The 24358-nt window shown below is 35.4% G+C and overlaps 1 protein-coding gene across 23 annotated transcripts in view; it reads left to right on the top strand.

The window, feature by feature from the left end:
• Ttn (titin) overlaps nt 1-24358 on the top strand; it is a 266326-nt gene that overhangs the window by 149667 nt on the left and 92301 nt on the right. For 21 of the 23 annotated variants that reach the window (XM_077802977.1, XM_026391974.2, XM_026391969.2 and 18 more), the window contains 33 exons: nt 608-676; nt 2863-2943; nt 3828-3902; nt 4575-4661; nt 5091-5153; nt 5401-5490; nt 6912-6962; nt 7628-8029; nt 8198-8476; nt 8841-9116; nt 9255-9394; nt 9691-9817; nt 9910-10173; nt 10556-10822; nt 10957-11220; nt 11310-11449; nt 11577-11703; nt 11840-12106; nt 12217-12483; nt 13468-13734; nt 13824-13963; nt 14396-14522; nt 15341-15483; nt 18430-18553; nt 19295-19561; nt 21120-21217; nt 21840-22008; nt 22096-22362; nt 22469-22735; nt 22817-23095; nt 23185-23593; nt 23725-23849; nt 23953-24219. In XM_077802977.1, the coding sequence (XP_077659103.1) occupies nt 608-676; nt 2863-2943; nt 3828-3902; nt 4575-4661; nt 5091-5153; nt 5401-5490; nt 6912-6962; nt 7628-8029; nt 8198-8476; nt 8841-9116; nt 9255-9394; nt 9691-9817; nt 9910-10173; nt 10556-10822; nt 10957-11220; nt 11310-11449; nt 11577-11703; nt 11840-12106; nt 12217-12483; nt 13468-13734; nt 13824-13963; nt 14396-14522; nt 15341-15483; nt 18430-18553; nt 19295-19561; nt 21120-21217; nt 21840-22008; nt 22096-22362; nt 22469-22735; nt 22817-23095; nt 23185-23593; nt 23725-23849; nt 23953-24219 (6285 nt within the window). The remainder of the gene's footprint in view (nt 1-607; nt 677-2862; nt 2944-3827; nt 3903-4574; nt 4662-5090; nt 5154-5400; nt 5491-6911; nt 6963-7627; nt 8030-8197; nt 8477-8840; nt 9117-9254; nt 9395-9690; nt 9818-9909; nt 10174-10555; nt 10823-10956; nt 11221-11309; nt 11450-11576; nt 11704-11839; nt 12107-12216; nt 12484-13467; nt 13735-13823; nt 13964-14395; nt 14523-15340; nt 15484-18429; nt 18554-19294; nt 19562-21119; nt 21218-21839; nt 22009-22095; nt 22363-22468; nt 22736-22816; nt 23096-23184; nt 23594-23724; nt 23850-23952; nt 24220-24358) is intronic. The other 2 variants (XM_026391965.2, XM_026391970.2) reach the window with 2 other exon arrangements.

The raw sequence follows: 24358 nt of genomic DNA, 5'->3' as shown, positions 1-24358 counted from the left end.
TTCCTTTGAATTGGTGCAGTATTTCTTGATTTTTAAAATATAACATCTATAAAAGATCTGAAATAAACTGGAAAGAGTACATTATTCTTTTAATTTTCATAAAATCTGTCTCATTTGCAATAAGATTTGTTCATCTAAAAAAATTCTAGATATAATCTTAGATAAGCATTTTTCTCATGTTTTCACATCTACAAAGCCAAAATCTTTCTAGAATAAGATGACATTTCTTGTGATTCTTGCCCCCTTTCAGTTCCTTGTGGGTTTTAGGTTAGATGCAGGAAAAGAAAAGCAGACAGTTCTGAAAATGTCACCTTCTTTGAGGACAATGAAATTTTTTCTCCTTGAAACAAATTTATGCTCAAAGGAAAATTTATTCTTTCTTTAATGAATAAAAAAATCTCTCAGTCAGTCTTAATTTATAACTCAGCTTTGGAGTCAAACTGCAGTGGTGTTCATGATTTCAGAGCTTGGATGTTCTTGTAGCTATTTGGGCTGCTATCAATGCTTCCTGGACATAAGCAAGGCTTGATTTTGATTCATGGCATAAAAAAGTATTTGCTTTAGATTAAATGTACAAATAATAACAGTAAGATCATATTCTTTAAAGCTGTTTCAAAGAAGAAAATTCCTGAAAAACCCGAGGTTCCAGAAAAAGTGGAGCTTACACCTCTGAAAGGTATTTCACAGACTGATAGTCTGTTCACATGTATCTACAGTATCCCTTCATCTGATTCTTTGCTCTTTTGGTTTTCATAAAATGTTCTCCTTTTTTTGTCTCTCTCTTTTTAATTATCATAGTAGTAGTCTTGTTTATTTCTTGCAATTTTGTGGCTTTTATGGACCTGGCTCATAAGTGTTGCTTCCTCTGTCTCCCATCAATTTCATACATCATGCTAGATGTTGTTTATCCTTGTCTTATTTCCATGTGTCTATCTGCATTGTTTGAAAACATCAGATTTGACTCGTTGGCTGAAATTGATATCAGGAGACTTCTTGGGTTAAAATGCTGAGTAGTAATAAGCTTCAGGGATTCACCTGGAAGTTCACATTTTAACCAGTGTGACAAGCACTACGAATCATACCCTACTGAATGATTTGTATGGTTTTCCTCACAACTGCCCTGTCACTTTCTTCCCACTCCAAAGACATTTTCTCAGGTGTACAGATCTCATGTTTCAGGTAAATTTCATTATCAATGCAGATCACTTTTCAAAAGTGATTTTTCTTTAAACAGTCTTTTCCCCCATCTATAATTAGACCTTAAAGAAAAATAAATAACTCATAAAAGTCTGGAGAACATCCACTAAAAATAAACTTAGTTTTTCTAGTAAGTTTAATGGATAGCTGCATTCTGTTCTGTTTAAGTAATCAATTCATCCAGACCCAGGAAGTGAATCTGAATGAATTGATTACTTAAATAATCACCTGTATACCTTTCCTGTTTCATAAAATGGACATTACAAAATAATTTTATCATATATATTAACTACTAAATGTCAAACATTAGGATAGCATTTAGTGACATCTAGTGACTTTAAAAAGAGTAACCACTAGTGGGTGTGTTCTGTACTGGGTCTCAAACATCAGTAAGATCTTAAAATTAATAATATGGAGAAAACAAATGCACAAAAGTATTTTCACTATGTCCATTATATAAGAAAATGTTTATCTCGCTTTCTCAACTTGAATTAACTAGATGCATAGTTTTAATCAATGAAAATAGCTATGTATTTAAGAATATTAGTAACTCACAAATAGTATTGAAGGGCAGCACAATTTATCATGAATAAAATTTAATGTTTAACTGTTAAATTTTTACTTAAAATATTTGACATTATAGAACATGATTATTTAAAATGAAGTACATAATTGCCTTTTATGTGTTTTTATTTTTGAAGTAAGATGTATGCAGTTTTCTTTATCACATAAAAATCCATTAATTGCAAGTGTCTTCTTTAAGCACCAAATGGGAAATTTTACAGAAATATCTAAGAAATTCAGATTTCATCTCACTGAGCACATATGTTACATGAGATAAGCAATGTTTTAAATTATATTTTAATTGTTATCAGTAGAGAGTTAAAGTGGCTCAGTAATTACTAAGAGTATTTTGTTTTGCTTTCCTATTTAAACCCATATTTTTTTCTTATTATAGCAATAAGAAAAAAATAACATCATCTACAATGTTTGGTATTCATTGTAGATGCAAGAGGAAATTAATTTGGAATTCCTTGGGTCACTTGTACTTTAAATTCAAGAATATTTTCTTATTCATAAAAAAATGAGCTTCTAACATTAGCCTTAAAATTTTATGGTTCTATCATATTAAGTTAGTAATATTCCAAAAAGGAGACCTTAAGAAAGGATACTTCTCTTTAGAAGGTAAAATATGGTCTTCCCCCAACATCAAGGCCACAAACCAGATCTATGGCTTTTTCTTTCCTCAATGTAGAAGACTGAGTGATAGCCCTAACTCTTGCCAATTTAATGTATTTAATGGTCAGGTAAATACCAATGTAGATTTGAGCTATATACAGTTGCACATTGGAGCAAAGATGCTGTCGAAAACCCTTGCAATTTGGTGAAAGGCTCATAAAGTCAATGTAGCACAAAATCTGTGTTCATCAAGATGAATATATTTGCCTTAGTTAACGTAATTGAATCTCATCATAGAGTTGTATAGATATTTGCAGAGGAAATAATTTGACATGTTTATTTGCTTTTAAATTCTGTGAATTTTTATGCAATAAAGTTGTTACTTGATACATTATAGTTAACCAGTTTGAGCAGAGACATTTTTCATGTTGAGATTCCATTTTTATATGAATTCACTTCAAAATTTGAATTCATATCCTTTTTAAGTGCCTGGAGCTGAAAAGAAAGTCCGCAAATTACTTCCTGAACCTAAACCTCAGCCAAAGGAGGAAGTTGTTCTGAAAAGCGGTATAGTATCAGCTTTAAGTATCTAAAAAACTGACTTGAAAGCTTACAAAATATTTCTGTCCCATGGTTTTCTTTACATTAGGTATCTTATTTATCAAAATGTGTTAGTGGTTTCATTGAAAATTAAGGCTGTGATTTCCAAATCTTTTTTAAAAGGAGATAGAAATTTTGTGAGCATTCATAGCATTTCAAAATTTATCATGTTAATAGAAATAACTAAATTGATACTATTCTAAACTAACAACAATGACCGTGAATGTCATTTTTCATAACCAAATTACATAGTCAAATACACTAAACCAATTAAATACGCAAAACTACTTAAGCATAAATATAATTTCAGTTTTAAATTATGGCACAGGATCACCACTAATAAGTAATATTTTAAAAAAACTGAATCTCTTTCCTACTAAATATTTAAACACTAGAAACAAGGTATTCAATAGAAGAAACAAGTTCTAACATTGTCTTCATATGGAATAACTGATTTCTAGGCTACATTTCTTTAGGTATCTCTGCTTAAGTAAACTTTCTACTTCTTATTTAAATACTTCCTCATAAATTACAGCATTGAATTATTATTGGAATTTTCTGATATTCAAATTACTCATTTTTTGTTGGAGCCATTTCTGCCATGCAATCATCTTTGAATAGAATCTCTAAAGAGAAATAACATGACTAAGTACTATGTAAATAAACAGCAAATGTTGATTTGGGGGGGGGAGAGAGAAAAAGCATTTTTAGTGAAAATGCTAAAATTTCTAGGGCATGTGTGCGCATGCTTTTCATTTTCCTTGCTTTGTACATTATTTGCATTTGTCAAGCTTGTTCAACATCTTCATCAGTCTGTCTTGGTTTACATATAAACCTTTTTGTCTTTTAAGTTCTAAGAAAGAGACCTGAAGAAGAAGAGCCTAAAGTAGAACCTAAAAAAGTAGAAAAAATTAAAAAACCAGAAGGTAGGAATCTCAGTGAAAATTTGTGAAATTATCTTTTAGCAAAGTGGACATTTATTAAAAGGTTTATCTTGTAAACATAACTGAAGTGAAACATAAATATAGCTTCATATTTCATCTGTATGTAATGTGTGTTTTCCATTGTCTGCTTTTTGCTTACTTTTGTAGTAATTCCCAAATCCATTCATGTACTTCCCATAACTTTATTATCATCATTCCCTTTCCACTTACGTTCTTCCAGTGGAAATGACTGAAATAATAAGTTGGCTATAGAAGAACTTCCTGGGAGGGGGTTGGCAAATGTTTCATAATCTATGGGGGCTTTTAAGTGGACTGAGTTTCTTAGCCTGTTCTCAAAGGGTCTAATGATTGAGAACTATTATAAAAATGATTTAGAAAAGGAAAAATTAGTGGAGTTGAGAAGCAAGTGGATAGAGTAAAAGAAAGAAAAATGAATTGAGATAGATTCTAGAGGAGAAAATAGAAATCAGAGGAGAAAATAGAAATCAGAGGAGAAAATAGAAATCAAATGAGAAAATGTAAGGTGCTTATAAAAGTCGTCAATAGAGTTTTTTTGAAATCTAGAAACATAAATACTTTGAGCTACTATTTCAGAGGAGTTGATTTCTAAGTGTTCAAATCTTAACACTAGAAAATCATCTTATTTTCTTAAAGTACCAGTGCTAAAACCTGTTGAAGAGGTTGAAGTGCCTCCAGCTACTGTTACAAAAAGAGAAAGGAAAATTCCTGAACCACAAAAAGGTATAAACCTATGGGTGCTTTCTCAGTTGTCTCTAAAGATGTGGATATTTAGCATTTAAAATATGACTGTACTGGCATCTACATTGAAATATGTGCCTTAATCTAGTATCACCCATATCTTAATTTTCTTTACCATTTCACTCTCCTGTACCATTTGCTAATGATCACCCATTTGTTAAATGAATTGCTAGAAAAAAATGTAATGGGCCATAAGCTGAAGAACAACATTAAAACCAATAAAAATGCCTTCCTATGATTTTTGAATATTTCATTTAAAATTAAAAATAAGCTTACATCAATACTTGGTTTGATAAACGTGTGCATAAATTCTGTCTTCCAAGTTATGTTGTCTGCTTGATTTTAGTTTTGACTTTGTGGGACTCTTAAAAAATACTGTAATAACCTTTTCATTTCTATGAATTATTTTAGTGCCTGAAATTAAGCCAGCAATACCTCTGCCTGGTCCTGAACCAAAACCAAAGCCTGAACCTGGTGAGTGAGTTTATCCTCAATGTCACGGGCACATTCCTTCAAGTTCCGCACAACTCATGCATAGTCAGTAAGAAAACATACATGAAAGTCATCATGCATCAAATGATTTCTAATATCTCTGTATGCTTCTCTGGAAAACTAGTTATTTGAAGATTTCACAGTTACTTTCAAAAAGGCAAACAGGCTACCACACAGGGTTTCAAGAAGTGACAAGGGATACCTTCATACTATGCATTTCTCTCTGCAGAAGTGAAAATAATGAAACCTCCGCCCGTGGAGCCAGCACCAGCCCCCATCGCTGCCCCAGTTACAGTGCCAGTGGTTGGAAAGAAAGCAGGTATTTATCCTATAGTTTTCTTGATTAAAGTTTCTGGATTAAAATGAAAGCTATCTTTTATTTAGAACATAGATATCACTTCAACTGTGGGGATTATGACATATTATGTTTTCTTCATCTGATATACTTTACCATCCAGTCTGTCTCCCAACAGAAAAGCACAGGGTGCGTTCATTGGATCGTCCACTCCTGCAATTCGTTATTTCTTTCATATGCTTTTGGTATTAAGTAACGAAGATGTTTAAGGCTGATCAGAACTAAGGACACAGTTTCTCTAAGAACACATACAAGAATCCCATGGAACTCCAAATTTCCCTTGTATCCTACAGAAATTATTGCTCATTTTTCTTAAAGACGGCATATTGGAATGATATAGAGGAAAATAATGGTTGAAAACCCTGTGAATATACTAAATGTAATTGAATTGGACATTTTGAAATGGCTAACATAATAATTTTTATGTTAGGAATATTTTATCACAATAAAAAAGTTAAAAAACTACATAGCGCAGTCTTTAAGTCTATATAAAGATTTAGACCAATAGTGGTACAATTTTTAATTGTACTAACTTAATGGTATAGCTGTCTCAAATGCAAATTCAAGGTACTTATCAGTTATATATGAACTATTTAATAGTTTATCACTTAGGCAATAATTTCAAAACCAAAACTGATTTGACATGTAATTATTATTCATAAATACACATCCTATTTGGCCCTTGGCAGGTTATTTGATCTTATAAATTTTTCATTTAAAATTATCTCAAAATATTTTGGATTTTTTTACATTTAATGACACAAAAATTACTATGTTCTTTTGACTATAGTTTAATTTTTAATATTTATGCTAGATTTTGTCAGTGGTATTTACCACTTGGGCATTATTCTTACTTTTAAACTTGCAAAATAGTTCAGAAAAAAAGTGAATAACTGCCAAAGAGCTAATTTCCTTAGTCTTCCATGGATTTGTTTGTCTGCTCAACTCAAAAAGAAAGGCTTTTGGTAACTTCTGGCCCATTTCCCTTTTCCCTATATGAATTCATTGCAGACAAAACTTATTTCCTTGGTTCTCATAATCAATACATACAAATAGGGGTAAAATACTTTGCATAGCTAGGCAAGAGCAAAACTCTTCCTCACAGGTTGACAGTAAGCCTTTCAGAAATGAAAAGAAACTAAAGGCACTCCTGAGACAATTTTTTAATACTAAATATGTTAGCAATTTAGCTTAGCTCCATCAGTCTCTGAATACACCTTCTTGGAAATGTTGAAGTATTCTCCATAGAAATCATATAAATGAAACAACTTCACTTTATGTATCAATATTTATAATATAGAACATGACTCATCCCAGGTGGTTGACTGGTGAGCATGAAATTAGTCTGAAAATTGTTTAAATGCTGAGTCTTCTTTTTATTTCAGAAGCCAAAGCACCTAAGGAGGAAGCCGCCAAGCCAAAAGGTCCCATAAAAGGTGAGCTCCATTCCCCAGGACCTGTACTATAACCTTTCACTCTGAATTCCTATATTTTACATTAATGGGGAAAACAATTTTCAAAATTTACAGCAATCTTTATTATTTCTAATTGATTCTGTACAAGCCAGTATGTCTTCTTTTTTAAATAAGCTACCTTTAATATTACTCAAATGGATGTCATGTATATAACCAATTATATTTTAGCACAATAAACCGTACAAGTTTTTTTCATTTAATTTGTTCTTTTTAATTATACATAAAAATAGAATGTATTTTGACATATGGGGAGTATAACTTCCCAACATGATGTGGAGTCACACTGGTTGTGTTCGTATGTGAACACAGAAAAGTTACATCTGATTCATTCTATACAAGAATATTTTCATACAGGTGATATTGTGTGTGACAGTTAAAGTAATTATACAATAGCCTGGATATTTTATACTTAGGATTAAATCTTGATAAAATGAAATGAGTTTATTATTTATGAATTCCTTATGCCATCTCATTTTCCTGTCTGAAACAAGGTAATATATATTGGATCCATCTTTCAACTGCCTGGTCTTTAGTTTTCTGTTCTTGACTCCGAGTTGCTTTATGGCTAGTTTATCCAGCAGGCATCCCAGCATGCCAATTCAACTTTTTGTTTTACTCTGAATTAGGTGTAGCCAAAAAGACTCCTTCACCCATCGAAGCTGAAAGGAAAAAGTTAAGGCCTGGAAGCGGTGGGGAGAAACCTCCTGATGAAGCCCCATTCACCTACCAGCTAAAGGCTGTGCCATTGAAGTTTGTGAAAGAAATCAAAGACATCGTCTTGAAAGAAGCTGAGTCCGTGGGCTCTTCTGCAATCTTTGAGTGTTTAGTCTCCCCCTCCACTGCAATCACAACCTGGATGAAAGACGGCAGCAATATCCGAGAGAGCCCAAAGCACAGGTTCATCGCAGATGGCAAAGACAGAAAGCTGCATATCATTGATGTTCAGCTTTCTGATGCTGGTGAATACACCTGTGTTCTACGTTTAGGAAATAAAGAAAAGACCTCCACAGCTAAGCTTGTGGTAGAAGGTAAGTTCCAATCTCCCAAACATCATCGGTATTAAACTTTGCACAATAAACCTTAGTATAAGCAACTTTTAGTGTTGCTTTAGAAAAAAAATCTCATTTCACCAAATAAAAGTTTTATTTCACTGACTATGATGAATATGTTCAAATTTATACTGCAATTTTCCACAGAACTTCCTGTGCGTTTTGTGAAAACACTGGAGGAGGAAGTCACAGTGGTCAAAGGACAGCCATTGTATTTGAGCTGCGAGTTAAACAAAGAGCGGGATGTGGTTTGGAGAAAGGATGGGAAGATTGTGGTGGAGAAACCTGGCCGAATTGTGCCGGGTGTCATCGGCTTGATGCGGGCCCTGACCATCAATGATGCAGACGATACCGATGCTGGAACTTACACAGTTACTGTGGAAAATGCCAACAACCTGGAATGTTCATCTTGCGTAAAAGTAGTAGGTTAGTACGTGGGAGGCTGAGGTGGGAGGATCACTTAAGCATATAAGTTCGAGATCAGCCTGGGCAAACATAGTAAGACCCTGTCTCCAAAAACAAAACAAAAAACAGTAGTAGGCTAGTACATTCCTAGGAAATTTTGTTCAGCTTATTATGATGATAAGAAAATGTAAGAAAGAATGTGTTTCCCAGTATCTAAATATCAGAAGTTTTATGCCTTTGGTAATAGGGAGACTATCAGCATATTGTAGCAGGTTACTGATATCTACTTCTATGAAATTTTTTTCTATTTCTGAAATTTACTAAGGAAGTCATTTACATTGCTCAAATCTTAATCATTTTTCTTTCTGATTTCCTTTTCATACAGAGGTTATTAGAGACTGGCTGGTGAAACCTATACGAGACCAGCATGTGAAACCCAAGGGGACAGCTGTTTTCACCTGTGACATAGCAAAGGACACTCCAAATATTAAATGGTTCAAAGGGTATGATGAGATCCCCATGGAACCAACTGATAAGACTGAGATTCTGAAAGAAGGAAATAAACTATTCCTCAAAATTAAGAATGCTATGCCAGAAGACATTGATGAATATGCAGTAGAAATTGAAGGGAAAAGATACCCTGCAAAGCTGACACTTGGAGGTATAAAAACTTTATCTGTCATTCTGAAAGATAAATTTTGGGTTTGCATAAGGCAAAATAACACACCAAAAACCAAAAAAAGCAAACCACTGTTAGATGGTTTAAAGTGATGTGTTACTTTGTCTCTGACCAATACAGAGCGTGAGGTCGAACTGCTTAAACCAATAGAGGATGTCACCATTTATGAGAAAGAAAGTGCAAGCTTTGATGCAGAAATCTCAGAGGTAGATGTTCCTGGGCAATGGAAGCTGAAGGGAGAACTTCTGAGGCCCTCACCTGTGAGTACTTTACCATTTTAAGTTGTCATATAAAACGACTACATTCTGTATCGGGGTTCAATATTCAGATTTAGTTTAATAATGGGATGACTTTGGGCTTCTAAAGTCTCAAGGGATGGAATTTGATTCATTATTTGTGCCCAAGTCAGAAAAAATTTGTGAATTTTTATGACAGAAGATGTTTGGCTTGCATCCATTAACAGTAATTTTTTAAACTTTATAGAAATCTGTCTGAAACATTTCTCCTCTAGGGACTTTATCTCATGTAAATGCTAACTGAAATTATTGTTTTCCAGACATGTGAGATCAAAGCAGAAGGTGGGAAGCGCTTCTTAACTTTGCACAAAGTCAAACTGGACCAGGCTGGTGAAGTCCTCTACCAGGCACTGAATGCATATACAACCGCCATCCTAACAGTGAAAGGTATGAGGCCTTAGGAACTCAGGGAGGGGCTCAGCTTCATTTCCTGGTCCTCTGCATTATGGAAATCCTCATTCTCAATGTTTGACTTTCAGAAATTGAACTCGACTTTGCTGTGCCCCTGAAGGATGTCACCGTTCCAGAAAGGCGACAGGCTCGATTCGAGTGTGTGCTTACCCGAGAAGCAAATGTTATATGGTCTAAAGGACCTGATATAATCAAGGCATCTGACAAATTTGATATCATCGCTGATGGAAAGAAGCACATCCTTGTTATCAATGATTCTCAGTTTGATGACGAAGGGGTCTATACCGCAGAGGTGGAGGGCAAGAAGTCCTCAGCACAGTTGTTTGTTACAGGTAAGAGCTGATGAGATCTGACCATAACATCCCATGGACGGAATTTGTTTCATTATTTGTGCCCACGTCAGAAACACATATATTACTTTACACACATACATTACTTTAAAGATAGAACCCCAAATTCTAAAACCAACAATCAGAACCACTACTTTACTTTCACAGTGACACCCCCCTACACACACACATTAAGAAAACCACAACCGCCCCCCCCAAAAAAAACCCTTAAATTTTTCAATGGAGAACAGCTCCATTTAAAAAGAATTAGTGTCATATGAAATGAAATGAAATTAAATGGGTCCCTTTTACCCAGGCAGGTTAGAGTGGAATCTTTCTGTAGTAAATTGTGTTTCTGAACATATTATCCATGCTTGCATTGCAGGTATAAGACTGAAATTCATATCACCTCTCGAAGATCAGACAGTGAAAGAGGGTGAAACAGCAACTTTTGTCTGTGAGCTTTCTCATGAAAAAATGCATGTAGTCTGGTTCAAAAATGATGTCAAGCTGCACACCACCAGAACGGTGCTCATGTCTTCTGAAGGCAAGACTCATAAACTGGAAATGAGGGAAGTGACGCTAGACGATATATCACAGATAAGAGCTCAAGTCAAGAACCTGAGCTCCACAGCCCATCTGAAGGTCCTAGGTAAGTGCACCCGTTGCACCTGGACAGTTCCTAAATGGTGGGAGGGGTGGAAATTAAGCATCTTAGACCTGTTGTTCTTTGACGAACTTTGGTTCTCACATTGCTTCTGACCATATGCTAACTGACTTTGACAGAGGCTGATCCCTACTTCACTGTGAAATTACACGACAAAACTGGAGTTGAGAAAGATGAGATCATCCTGAAGTGCGAGGTGAGCAAAGACGTGCCGGTGAAATGGTTCAAGGACGGTGAAGAGATCACACCCTCTCCCAAGCATTCCATCAAGTCCGATGGGCTGCGTCGCATCTTGAAGATCAAAAAGGCAGAACTGAAAGATAAGGGCGAATATGTGTGTGACTGTGGCACAGACACAACCAAGGCCAACGTTACTGTGGAGGGTGAGTTGCCCCCGAGACCACAAATTTATCATTTCCAAAGCTGCCATTTATTTGTTCAGCCTCACTAACAGAACTTTGCCTACTTTCAGCTCGACTGATCAAAGTGGAAAAGCCGCTGTACGGAGTAGAAGTGTTTGTTGGTGAAACAGCCCGCTTTGAAATTGAGCTTTCCGAGCCTGATGTCCATGGCCAGTGGAAGTTGAAGGGAGAGCCTTTGACGGCTTCCCCTGTAAGTCAGAGCTGATGAGGCAGGAGGGGGTGGCTCTGTTGTTTAGAAGGGGAAGACTTGGTGATTTGCAGACACTTTATTCACTCATGTGAATAACATGCTTTCTCCAAACTCTCACTCTAAACAGGACTGTGAAATCATTGAAGATGGGAAGAAGCATGTTCTCGTTCTTTATAACTGCCAGCTGGATATGACGGGAGAGGTTTCCTTCCAGGCGGCCAATGCGAAATCTGCAGCCAATCTGAAAGTGAAAGGTAAGCGCCCCCCCCCCCCCCCCCCCGCCCTCGAAGGCACCTTTCCGTATCGTCAAGACATCCTTTTAAGACCCTAATTGATCAAGGTCATGAATGGAAGCATTCTGACTTGATCCACACCCTCTTCTTCCTTCAGAGCTGCCACTCATCTTCATAACGCCTCTCAGTGACGTTAAAGTCTTTGAGAAGGACGAGGCTAAATTCGAGTGTGAAGTATCCAGGGAGCCAAAAACTTACCGGTGGTTGAAAGGAACCCAGGAAATCACAGGTGATGACAAATTTGAGCTTATAAAAGATGGCACAAGGCATTCGATGGTGATCAAGTCGGCTGCTTTCGAAGATGAAGCAAAATACATGTTTGAGGCTGAAGATAAACGCACAAGTGGGAAACTGATCATTGAAGGTAAATGTTTTTATCAGCTAGGCCACCCCAACATGATTTTTTTTTGTCTTTGTGTTTATAGTTCCTTGTTAAAGTGTTAGAATTTATGAGTTTTTTTTTTTCTTTGATAGGAATCCGGCTCAAATTCCTGACCCCTCTCAAGGATGTGACAGCCAAAGAGAGGGAAAGTGCTGTGTTCACAGTGGAGCTATCCCATGACAACATCCCAGTTAGCTGGTTCAAGAACGACCAGCGCTTACATACCAGCAAGTTGGTCTCAATGCACGATGAGGGGAAGACGCACTCCATCACGTTCAAAGACCTGTGTATGGATGACACCTCCCAAATTAGAGTAGAAGCGATGGGAATAAGTTCAGAAGCTAAACTCACTGTGCTTGGTGGGTACTATTGTAAAATTAATTCCATTCAATTAAATTCAACAGAAATTTGTAGAGTATTTATTACACGAGATAGTCTTCTAAGTGTATGCTGAATGAAAGCAGTCCTGGCCCTTAAGAAACTGTCACCCATGTTATGAGGCTTGTGTCTAAAACACTGTTACCTAAAAGGTAACAGAGGACTTTAATGAGGATTTTATTACAGGCCCACAGAATAGCCATTTAGAGTCAGAATTAAAATTCTTAATTAGGGATTGGGGTTGTGGCTCAGTGGTAGAGTGCTTGCCTTGCACATGTGAGACCCTGGGTTTGATCCTCAGCACCACATATAAATGAACAAATAAAATAAAGGTATTGTGTCCATCTACAACTAAAAAAAATTAAACAAAACTCTTAGTTATTAAGATGTCATATTTAAAATTAAGATATAAAAATATTTGCTATCTCCTTATTTTATCAAATTACTTCACAGAAATGTTTTTCAAGTTTCTAATAGGACACATTAACAGAATTTACCTTAATAAGCTTTATTTTTTTTTCTTGGTTCCTTAATACCAAGAAGATCAAATATAAAATCTAATAAATATTGACATTATGAAGGCAAACTATTAATAGATTAAGAAAACAAATAAGATGAATCTGAAAGCTTAAAAGCAAATGAGATGTAATAGAGTTTCTAAGAAATGAGAAATTTAGCCAAATAAGGAATACAAAATTATATTGAAGCTAAGCTGCATAGTGTCTCTTGAACTACTATTAACCTATTAGAAAACATAATACAGATGGTTTAGATCTTGACAAATCCCATGCACTAATTTTCTTTCTAATATTTAGAGAACTTTTGAACCTAAACATGATTGAATATCTGATACAATTTTAAAATATACTGAGAACTTTATGACCTACCTCTTAGCTTTCCAAAAAAGAATCATTTCTCTAGTTGGTTAACAAAGATTTTATTTTTCTCTTATGCTTTCCTTGCAGAGGGAGATCCATACTTTACAGGAAAGCTTCAAGATTACACTGGTGTGGAGAAAGATGAAGTAATTCTTCAGTGTGAAATTAGCAAAGCAGATGCACCAGTAAAATGGTTTAAAGATGGAAAGGAAATAAAGCCATCTAAAAATGTTGTTATTAAGGCAGATGGCAAAAAGCGCATGTTAATCCTAAAGAAAGCCTTGAAATCAGATATTGGGCAGTATACCTGTGACTGTGGGACAGATCAGACCTCTGGGAAGCTTGACATTGAGGGTAAGGAAATTTCCATGAGTTTCACTCTTGACATCGTTGGGTTATTTCTGCAGAGGATAATGGCACATGCTGACCCTTCACTTTTCCAGATCGGGAAATTAAACTGGTGCGACCCCTGCACAGTGTGGAGGTGATGGAGACTGAGACGGCCCGCTTTGAGACTGAAATCTCTGAAGAGGACATTCATGCCAACTGGAAACTCAAGGGAGAGGCCCTGCTCCAGACACCTGTAAGGCTATTTCTGAACTTGTCAACACCCAGAGTTGCTGTGTGAAATCAAAAAGGACAGAGTGCATGGAGGGCATTTAAAACATGGCATGGGATTCTGTATCAGACTCTAAGCCAAACAGAGAGTCTTTGGGCTCCATCACCTTTACACAATATAAGTTGTTTGAGTTCTGTGTTGTTGCTAGTTGGTTCAAAATTATACAGTTAAAAAAAAATGTTGCTTTCCTGGTAAGACCTGTAACCCTTATTTCTCTAACAGTAAATACATAAATGCATATTCAATAAATATAATAAATATATATAAATATGAATTTGTATAAATATATAAAATCTCTCCATCTATTTGTAGCATTCTTTTAATTATGGTATTCTACCCTTAGAGAAAAACCTCAAAATTATTTACAATGAAATGTTTTTCTCTGTTTTCGTACAGGATTGTGAAATTAAGGAAGAAGGCAAAATACACTCTCTTATTTTGCACAACTGTCGCCTGGACCAGACTGGTGGGGTGGATTTCCAAGCTGCCAATGTTAAATCTAGTGCCCACCTCCGAGTTAAACGTAAGTGTTACATTTTTTTTTGGCTGAAAATTAAATGTACACTTTTTTAGAAAATGAACGCATGTGAAACTGATTGGAATTATTATCTCAAAAATATCACTAAAGTACAAAAACTGCCTTTCTTGTATTTACTTCTTCAACATATTAACATAAAAGTGGTTCCAATTCTAAAATTTCAAAAATTTCATTGATCTTGGTCATTGGAGCAAAAGAAAAGTTAGCAACTCAGATATCCAACTCTCGTAATCCTTTTCATTCAAGTACATAAACATACAGTAAGAATCTAACTCCGAACCATTGACTTTAACTCAGAACACATCCCTCCAGTGGCGGTACAAATATAGCACCATAAAGAAAGTCTTTGCTGTGTGGGCATTTCAGGCTCAAGAAAGAAGGCAAGGAGCGTTAGGCTTACATTTTTGGAAGGTGCAGAGTGGTTGATGGAAACAAACAGGCAGTGTGACAGAGGGCCCCTTGTCCTCCCCCAATCAGAGTCTTAGTTATTTTGGAAGTCACATACCTTATGTAGCGAGAGGAACTTGACGCCTGGCAGAGAAACAGATGCAGTGCAGATTTCTTGCTGACCTTGTACATCCCAGAGGAAGGGCCCTACAAATACCCGCTCTCTAGCCAGCAGCTCTCTCCCTTTCTAAACCACACCACAAGGCCACATTTCACATGGGAGTCAAAAGTGTGGCCAGTCTTGTGGCTTTTTCCTTCTTGAACCAAACAACCATGGAGGTTAATAACTAATTGCAATTTATCCTCTCGGAATTACAAAATGAGTAATGCAAAGCTTTTTCTTTCCTCCCGCAAAGCACGGGTAATTGGTCTTCTGAGGCCTCTAAAGGATGTCACAGTGACGGCAGGAGAAACAGCCACCTTTGACTGCGAGCTCTCTTATGAAGATATCCCAGTGGAATGGTACCTCAAAGGGAAGAAACTAGAGCCCAGCGATAAGGTAAGAAGCAGGCACATGGTCGCCTTGCCTTATCCTTGCTTTCTCTGATTTTTCTGCCTTTACTCACATGTTTCTTATTCTTTGCTCTTTCTAATGTCTCCTTCCCTGCCTTTTCTTCTGTCCCTCCTCTAGCTTGGTTTCCACTGAAGCTGTAAGGCAGATTTTTCAGATTTTGATTGAATTTAACCTGATAAGATATTTATTGAAATAGAAATAAGTATTTAAAGGAGAATTATATTTTAATTTTTGTTAAGAAGAGGCAAACGCTTATTATTAGCTAGCAGTGCTACTTTATTTGATTAAATAGAAGACAAAAAGCATCAAAAAGGCTTTTGTAACAGTAGCACACATTAGGTTTTAAGACTAATTCTCTTTATGCTATCTAGTATTCTGCATATAAGGGGATTAGAGGAGAAGACTGGAATTCCATTTGAGGCAGTTGATCAAGTATTTGAGATAACTTCTGAGCAGATTTGCTCTTTGAGCCTGTCTCCAAAGCTATTTTTAACCCTCAAGTGCTTTGAGCTGTGGAAATTCTGGAATGCAACTATTTAAAGTACAACTGGTGGTACTGACAAGAAAGAAGGGTGCTGTGATTATCCACACATATTAACAAGTATACTTTAAGAAGTTTCGGTAAATAACCAGCTCCCATGGTTAGGTTTTAATAATTAAAAACTGAGGCCGTTATTTAGATAGGTCCCAAGTACAATTTGCCTAAATTGACCTTCTCCAAAAACAATGCACGTGTTTAAATTATTTTGATAATTCACCATTAATTTTGAATTCTTGAAATTAAATATACAGAAAATGTCCAGCATGGTTTGGAAAGAGAGCACAGGATAGTACATTGTTATATGACAACCCCGTCTAGTATTTCAGAAATAATAAGTGTGTACCAGGGATTCAATAAAGATTTAAAAATTAAAAGAGGATTCAATTTAAGAAGAACCAGATTGAAATATTGGAATATAATATCTTTGAAAAAATGCCTAAAACAAACAGAAAAAACTAGTAATCTACAGAAGTGACTAAAGGGTAGTTCAATAACACTGATCTGGTGGATAAGTTCTGCCTGTCATACAGACAGTGATGACCAGTTGATCTCTTTCAACCAGCTGAAAAAGCAGCAGTACATTCCAACTGTAGCATGAGAATTAATTTACAGAACACTTTCTTTACGGCAAAATCTTAAATACTGATTTGGGTAATGGGGCATCTCCACCTTCAAGCTTGCTTTTAAAATGTACATTTTTCCTGGTAAGTGTAGTTTAATTAATTTCATGTCTATCAGTCAAGAACTGATTGATTTTTTCATGATTTTTTGGAATCTAAATTTGTGAAATTGCTTAAGGATAGATAATTGGTATTATTCTTGTGTTACTAAATAACTTTTGATCAAAGGAAGAGTTTTTAACTAAAAGATTTTTTGGAAAAAATCAGTTCCAATTCTGATAAAAACTGCACTATTTAAATTTTTAAAAAATCTTATTCATATTTCTTTTACTCAAAAATAATATCTCCCCCAGTGGCTTGGGAGGCTGAGCCAGAGGATGGCAAGTTCAAAACTAACTTCAATAAAAAGCACTTCATTAAGCAACTCAGTGAGACCCTGGCTCTAAATAAAATAGAAAATAGGGCTGGGGATGTGGCTCAGTGGTTGAGTGCCCCTGAGTTCAATCCCCCATAATCCCCCCACCAAAATAATAATAATAATAATAATAATCGCTAAAGCTTTTTCTGAAGTTAGGATCAGTTTACTATAATTCTAGAGTGCTCACTTCTATTTTTCCTTTAGCATAGGAATTTTAATCCTTACTCTAGCTTCTCAAAATATATCATCTTTTTAATGAACTTACTCTTAATATTACTTAAATGTCTCTTTTCAAAAAGAAATATCAACTCTGAAGTAATAAATGATTTGTGACATTTCAGGTGTATTTAAATTATGTCTATTAGAATAAACTTGTTCTAGTCAATTCAGGCCTTTAAGTTTAGCTTTCTGCAAAGTCTTTAGTTTCGAAAGTTTCAACAACCAAACAAAAACAGGTTATAGAAATAGGCAATGGGAAGAGAAAATTTTAGAAATAAGCTATAAATAAGCTATTTTTGTTTGTGTGTTTGTCTTTTGGGGGGTTGTGTTTTGTTTTCACTATTTGTTTTTGACTTCATAGAAAAAACTAAGTCGTAATAGACATTTGATAATTTTGAATTTAAATTTTAATAGTTCAGTCCGTTATTATGCCTACTGCATTAAAGCAGTATAGTTAATAAGTTAATATTTTAAAAGTGTAACATCCAATATCGTCCTGACATAATTTACCACAATATCTTTGGCATTAATTTTATTGGTTGGTTTTTATAAGATATGTTTTCCTTCTTTTAACATAGTAAAGATAATAACTACATTGTATATGAACTGTTTATTGAAAACCATTATGAGCAATATACTTGGAAGCAGAGAATATTCTAGAGTAGCCTAGGAGAATTCAGATGATACAGCAATGTGTAAATTGATAAAATATGTATCTGCATGGGTTAGAGACCGAGACACTTTTTTAAGTAGACTTAAGTTGCCATTGAAAATTTATGTTCAAAATTTATATTGAAATGTCATTAAATAATTTTTCCAATACCATGTCTTTAAATAAATAGCTATGTTCCTAGACCATATCATTTCCTCTGGTTCTGTTGTTGTTCTTTATTTTGTTTCTTGGCTGTTCTCAATTACTAAGGTAATTTTAGTAATTATATAAAGATAACTATGAAAGTCTTAAAGCCTTCAAAACTATTAGGTAAAATCATTTTTAAATATGTGCTACAGAGATGATTATAAAACAACTTGGGTCACTATTTTAAACCATTTATCTAAATGAGTAAATGATCCTGTATAGAGTATTACATTTTGTGTCTTCTTCTACTGCACTTTTCTGAAAAAACAACTAGGTGGTCACACGTTCAGAAGGAAGAGTTCATACACTTACCCTGAGGGATGTCAAGTTAGAAGATGCTGGTGAAGTCCAACTAACAGCAAAGGATTTTAAAACTCAAGCCAATCTCTTTGTGAAAGGTAATTATAATGCTTATTTTAAAATGAATCTATACTGCAGGATTCTTGTAAATAATGCCAACTCTTAATTATCTTCATTTCATGAGTACCATAGATCATTAAAATATGCAAAAGTCTTTTTACCTTTTAGCCGAACAAAACACATCACAGACTACTCTTTTAAAAAATGTCAAAATTGACTAGTGTGGTGTGGTGTGGTAGCGTGTACCTGGAATCCCAGCTGTTTGGGAGGCTAAAGCAGAAAAATTGCAAATTCAAGACCAGCCTCAGCAACTTAGCTAGACTCTTTCTGAAAAAAATTAAAGGTCTGGGGATGTGCCTCAAAGGTAAATGTTCATGTGTGAGGCCCTGACTTTAATCCCCAGTACCATTAGAAAAAGAAAAAGAAAAAAAATGGATTAAATAGGTTTTGCTACCTGTTTCTGTCCCTGTTTTTTAATTTCACATTTGAGTTCAACAAACAGAGGAAAAAATTATCATCAAACTAGGTATCCATTGCTTTATTAATCAAGAGTTGGCTATTATTTCCTTGATGTTACTTTTTAAAAATTCTTTTCCTCTGTTACAAATAATGATAAAACATCATTATTGGAGGAAAATATCTGAGTTCGGTCAAAATTTACAAATAAACAAACTTAGAACACAAAAAACCCTGGAGATGCCAGAGGAAAGTTGAGGAGGTTCTAAAACTCTTGAAGAAGGAAGGGAAAATTCTCTGGCTAATAAATATGATTCTTTCAGAACCCCCAGTTGAATTCACTAAGCCTCTTGAGGACCAGACGGTCGAAGAGGAAGCCACAGCAGTACTGGAGTGTGAAGTATCCAGAGAAAATGCTAAGGTGAAATGGTTCAAAAATGGAACAGAAATCCTCAAAAACAAGAAGTATGAAATTGTTGCTGATGGCAGGGTCAGAAAACTTATTATACATGGCTGTACCCCAGAGGATATCAAAACATACACTTGTGATGCTAAGGATTTTAAGACTTCCTGTAACCTGAATGTCGTGCGTAAGTATTCTTACACAGGATTTGTCATTTGCAACTCTTTGTAACAGCAACAGCAACAGCAAAAACACTTGTTGCATGCCCTTCTTGGCTTGATCCCATTTCTTGGCAATTTATAATATTGATACTGAACTAATTTGATCCTATATTTATTTTTTAAAGTCTGTATGCTGTATCTGCTCTTATGAAACATCCATCACTTTTTATTAAGCTGCTTTTCTCTCAGGGTAGTGAGCAGATGCACTCTTTAAGCCTGCTATATGAATATTCTGATATGGCTGAGGCCAAACTGAATGCAAAAGAAAAGTTAGAGACCCCTGATTTTAAGAAAATGAAAGTAATTTCCATGTGGAAGGAAAATGCATTTTCAGGCATGGAGAATAAATAAAAACTGAGCATGAAATTTCATTTTGAATAGAAGCATATTTGGAATTATGATAATGTGACAAAGCCCATTCATATGATTGAATCTCTGAGAATAAGAATGGATGAGAAGATGGAGCATGTCTTTGATTCTTTGAATGAAGAGCTCTAGCATTACTTCTTGCCTTGGTGAAAAATAGCATCTTTTTCAAAATGGCACAAGCTCGCTCATTTGCTTCATTTATTCATTAGCCCAGGGATTACATTTTTTTAGTGCATACTTTTACACAATATTTGTTTAGTTTAATTGCTTCTTGTCAGTCAACAGCTACAACCTAGTGCCTCTGGTTGTGCTTCGTGCATCTTCTACTGTGCTATTCTTTCCATGTCATGGTTGCTCTGCTTTAGCTTAAGTCAGAGTAGCTTTTGGGTTTCCTTCTTCCCCTTGTCATCTGTCTCCACTCTAAGAAGACCCAGCTGCAATGGCATATCTTCAAGCCCATCAGCCAACATTTGTCCCAGGATCTCTCTGAGCAAGAAAGGTCATCTTGGAAAGGACTCACAAGGAGATCTGAAAGAAGGAAGGGCAAGAAGGCAGCTGTCCACCTTATATAGCACTTAGATGAATTCTGGAGAAAAATGAAACAACAGATATAAAATGCCAAATAACTCTCCCATATACAACACACTGTTCGTCGTACTACTAGATTTTTTGCCTGACTTATATGTGACATCTTTTAAGCCAAGTTTAAAAAAAAAAAAAAAGCTGGATATATGGGGATATATGGGATTTTCAGTTACTAATGCCTCTTAGCTGATCACAGTGCTTCAAGCTGTATTACCACTGATTTCTACTAATTTCTCAAAAAGTATGCTGGTTGCCTTAAATAAGAAAACATTTCTTTTCTACCGGTATGTCTTTCAAATCTGGCATAGTATCAATGAAGATTTTTTTTCAGTTGTCCTTTAAAAAATGGACATATAGTATGACACATGTCTTATGTAAACTACAGAGATACAGAAAAAGCAAAGCATCTTGTCTGAAAAGCAACTCCAACTGATTTCAAAGTTAGTTGTAGTAGCCTATTAAGATGCAAAGGCCTTGCCCAAAACTTTTTTTTTTTAAATCTCTTCCATAGTAATGTCAGAAAAAACTTCCAGAAACCTTGTTTTTAATCATGATGACATTCTTTTATAGCTCCTCATGTGGAATTCTTAAGACCACTCACTGATCTTCAAGTTAAAGAAAAAGAAATGGCTCGGTTTGAGTGTGAAATTTCCCGAGAAAATGCCAAGGTATGTGATTATACACCTGTTATCCTGTGTAATATTATGTTTGCTTTTGGTCTCGCTAAAATGGAAAAAGAAATTAGTCAAATTTTCCCTGACCATCACTTGACTTTTAAAGATTATTTAGCATGAAACATAGACTTAATTGTTCTTTTTAGTATTATTCATTCATTGTTGCTTGAAAAACACTGGACTCACAATCAAGAGATTTAAAGATTATTATTTTGGACCTTAGAGAATTGCTGTTTTCTTAGATAAAAAAACAATCCAATATCAGCAGTTTAATGTCACAACTAAGTACTTCTTCTTGCCATTAACTACCACAGGCAAGATCCTCTGAGTCTCAGTTTACACATCAAAGGAGTTGGTCTGTGTGATGCCAAGGCCCTCTAAGGCTTTAAATTGTATGATCTCATTATTTTCAATAACTGATAACAGTATCAAAGCAACTCACTTCATAGTAATTAGTAAATTTTTTCTTGTTTTTTAAATTATATTTATCTCTACCACCTTAATCCTTTGTTATATGATAAAGTTGTGTTGGTTGCTTTCAGAAAAACTTAAGATTATAATTCCTCTTAACACCCAGCATGAAAACTGATTTTTTTAAAATCTATCTTAAATACAGGTTCAGTGGTTTAAAGATGGTGCTGAAATTAAAAAGGGCAAAAAATATGACATCATATCTAAGGGAGCAGTGCGCATTCTTGTCATCAATAAATGTCTCTTGAATGATGAGGCGGAATATTCTTGTGAAGTTAGGACAGCAAGAACTTCTGGCATGCTGACAGTCCTAGGTAAGAGGGAGGCTGTCTTTGTTGAAATCTATGGTTAGCAAAAACTAATTTCCAGTGGAGCTCAATTTTTCTTGTTCTATCTTTCAGAGGAAGAAGCTGTCTTTACAAAAAATCTTGCCAACATTGAAGTTAATGAAACAGACACCATAAAGCTGGTTTGTGAAGTCTCCAAACCCGGAGCAGAAGTTACTTGGTACAAAGGGGATGAAGAGATCATTGAAACGGGAAGATATGAAATACTCGTTGACGGAAGGAAGAGAATCCTGATTATTCAGAATGCTCAACTTGATGATGCTGGCAACTACAACTGTCGACTCCCAAGTTCTCGAACTGACGGCAAAGTCAAAGTACACGGTATGAAGATTATAATGCGTAACGTCATATTTTCAACAATTCATACTTGTTACATTTAAGGTACATATATATGGATTTTTAATATCTTGGGCCTTTGTCTTTCTAGAACTTGCTGCTGAATTTATCTCAAAGCCTCAAAACCTTGAAATACTTGAAGGAGAAAAGGCTGAATTTGTCTGCACTATATCAAAGGAAAGCTTTGAAGTCCAGTGGAAGAGGGATGATAAGACACTTGAGCCTGGAGATAAATATGACATTATTGCTGATGGCAAAAAGAGGATTCTTGTTGTCAAAGATGCCACACTACAAGATATGGGCACCTACGTGGTCATGGTTGGGGCTGCCCGAGCAGCAGCTCACTTGACAGTAATTGGTAAGTTTGTTGTTGAATTTTGTATCTGTTTACATTTGAATGGTCCTTCTCATATTATAAGGTCTTATTGGTTGCTTTCAGAAAAACTCAGGATAATAGTTCCTCTAAAAGACACCCGTGTGAAGGAACAACAAGAAGTTGTCTTCAACTGTGAAGTCAATACCGAAGGTGCCAAAGCCAAATGGTTCAGAAATGAAGAAGCCATATTTGATAGTTCAAAATACATTATTCTCCAAAAAGACCTGGTCTACACCCTCAGAATTAGAGATGCACGGTTAGATGACCAAGCCAACTACAATGTGTCTCTGACCAATCACAGAGGTGAAAATGTTAAAAGTGCAGCCAATCTAATAGTAGAAGGTAAGTTATTCATATGGTCTTAGAGATTTTTTTCCTATCAATTTCTGTTATAGAAACAATATCAACATTATTCTTATCCCTTACAACAGAGGAAGATCTTAGGATTATTGAGCCTCTTAAAGATATTGAAACAATGGAGAAGAAATCTGTGACATTCTGGTGCAAGGTTAATCGTCTCAATGTAACACTAAAGTGGACCAAAAATGGAGAAGAAGTGGCTTTTGACAACCGTATATCATACAGAATTGATAAGTACAAGCACTCACTAATCATTAAAGACTGTGGCTTCCCAGATGAGGGTGAATACATTGTCACTGCTGGACAAGATAAATCTGTTGCTGAGCTGCTTATAATAGAAGCCCCGACAGAATTTGTGGAACACTTGGAAGACCAGACAGTCACTGAGTTCGATGATGCTGTCTTCTCCTGCCAGCTCTCCAGAGAGAAAGCAAATGTAAAATGGTACAGAAATGGTAGAGAAATCAAGGAAGGCAAAAAGTACGTAAAAGTCTTCTTAGTCTTTATTCTTATTTCTTGGTCTTATTCTCTATTTTTAGTGCTGTCAATACTCTTTTGACAAGTTAGCAATTATTATGCAGGCTAAACCAATCACTGAATCTCTTCTTTAGATACAAATTTGAAAAAGATGGTAGTATCCACAGACTCATCATAAAAGACTGCAGGCTGGATGATGAGTGTGAATATGCTTGTGGAGTAGAAGACAGGAAGTCTCGAGCCAGACTTTTTGTGGAAGGTATGTATTAAGTAAAACATAATTCTAATATTAGTGACCAATTTTTTTTAACTATTAATCAAAATCTAAACATATGTGTAATTATTTCACATTTACTTTCCAGAAATCCCAGTTGAGATCATCAGGCCTCCTCAAGATATTCTTGAAGCCCCTGGTGCTGATGTTGTCTTTTTCGCTGAACTCAACAAAGATAAGGTGGAAGTCCAGTGGCTACGAAATAACATGGTTGTCGTCCAGGGTGATAAACACCAGATGATGAGTGAAGGAAAGATACACAGGCTACAGATTTGTGATATTAAGCCCCGCGACCAGGGTGAATACCGATTTATTGCCAAAGACAAAGAAGCCAGAGCTAAACTTGAACTGGCAGGTAAGTCTCTTTCTTTTATTCTAAAATATTCTGACAGATAATATTAAAATATTATCACAGATAACACACAGACTTCAGACTTTACCATTATTGAATAACATAATCCTTGAGAGAACCTTGAATTTCTAGTAAGCCTTCT

Source organism: Urocitellus parryii, chromosome 1 (genome assembly GCF_045843805.1).
Source record: "Urocitellus parryii isolate mUroPar1 chromosome 1, mUroPar1.hap1, whole genome shotgun sequence".
NCBI classification, from domain to species: Eukaryota; Metazoa; Chordata; class Mammalia; order Rodentia; family Sciuridae; genus Urocitellus; species Urocitellus parryii.
The sequence above is the reverse complement of the archived record's forward strand: the minus strand, read 5'-3'. Positions and strand labels throughout refer to the sequence as shown.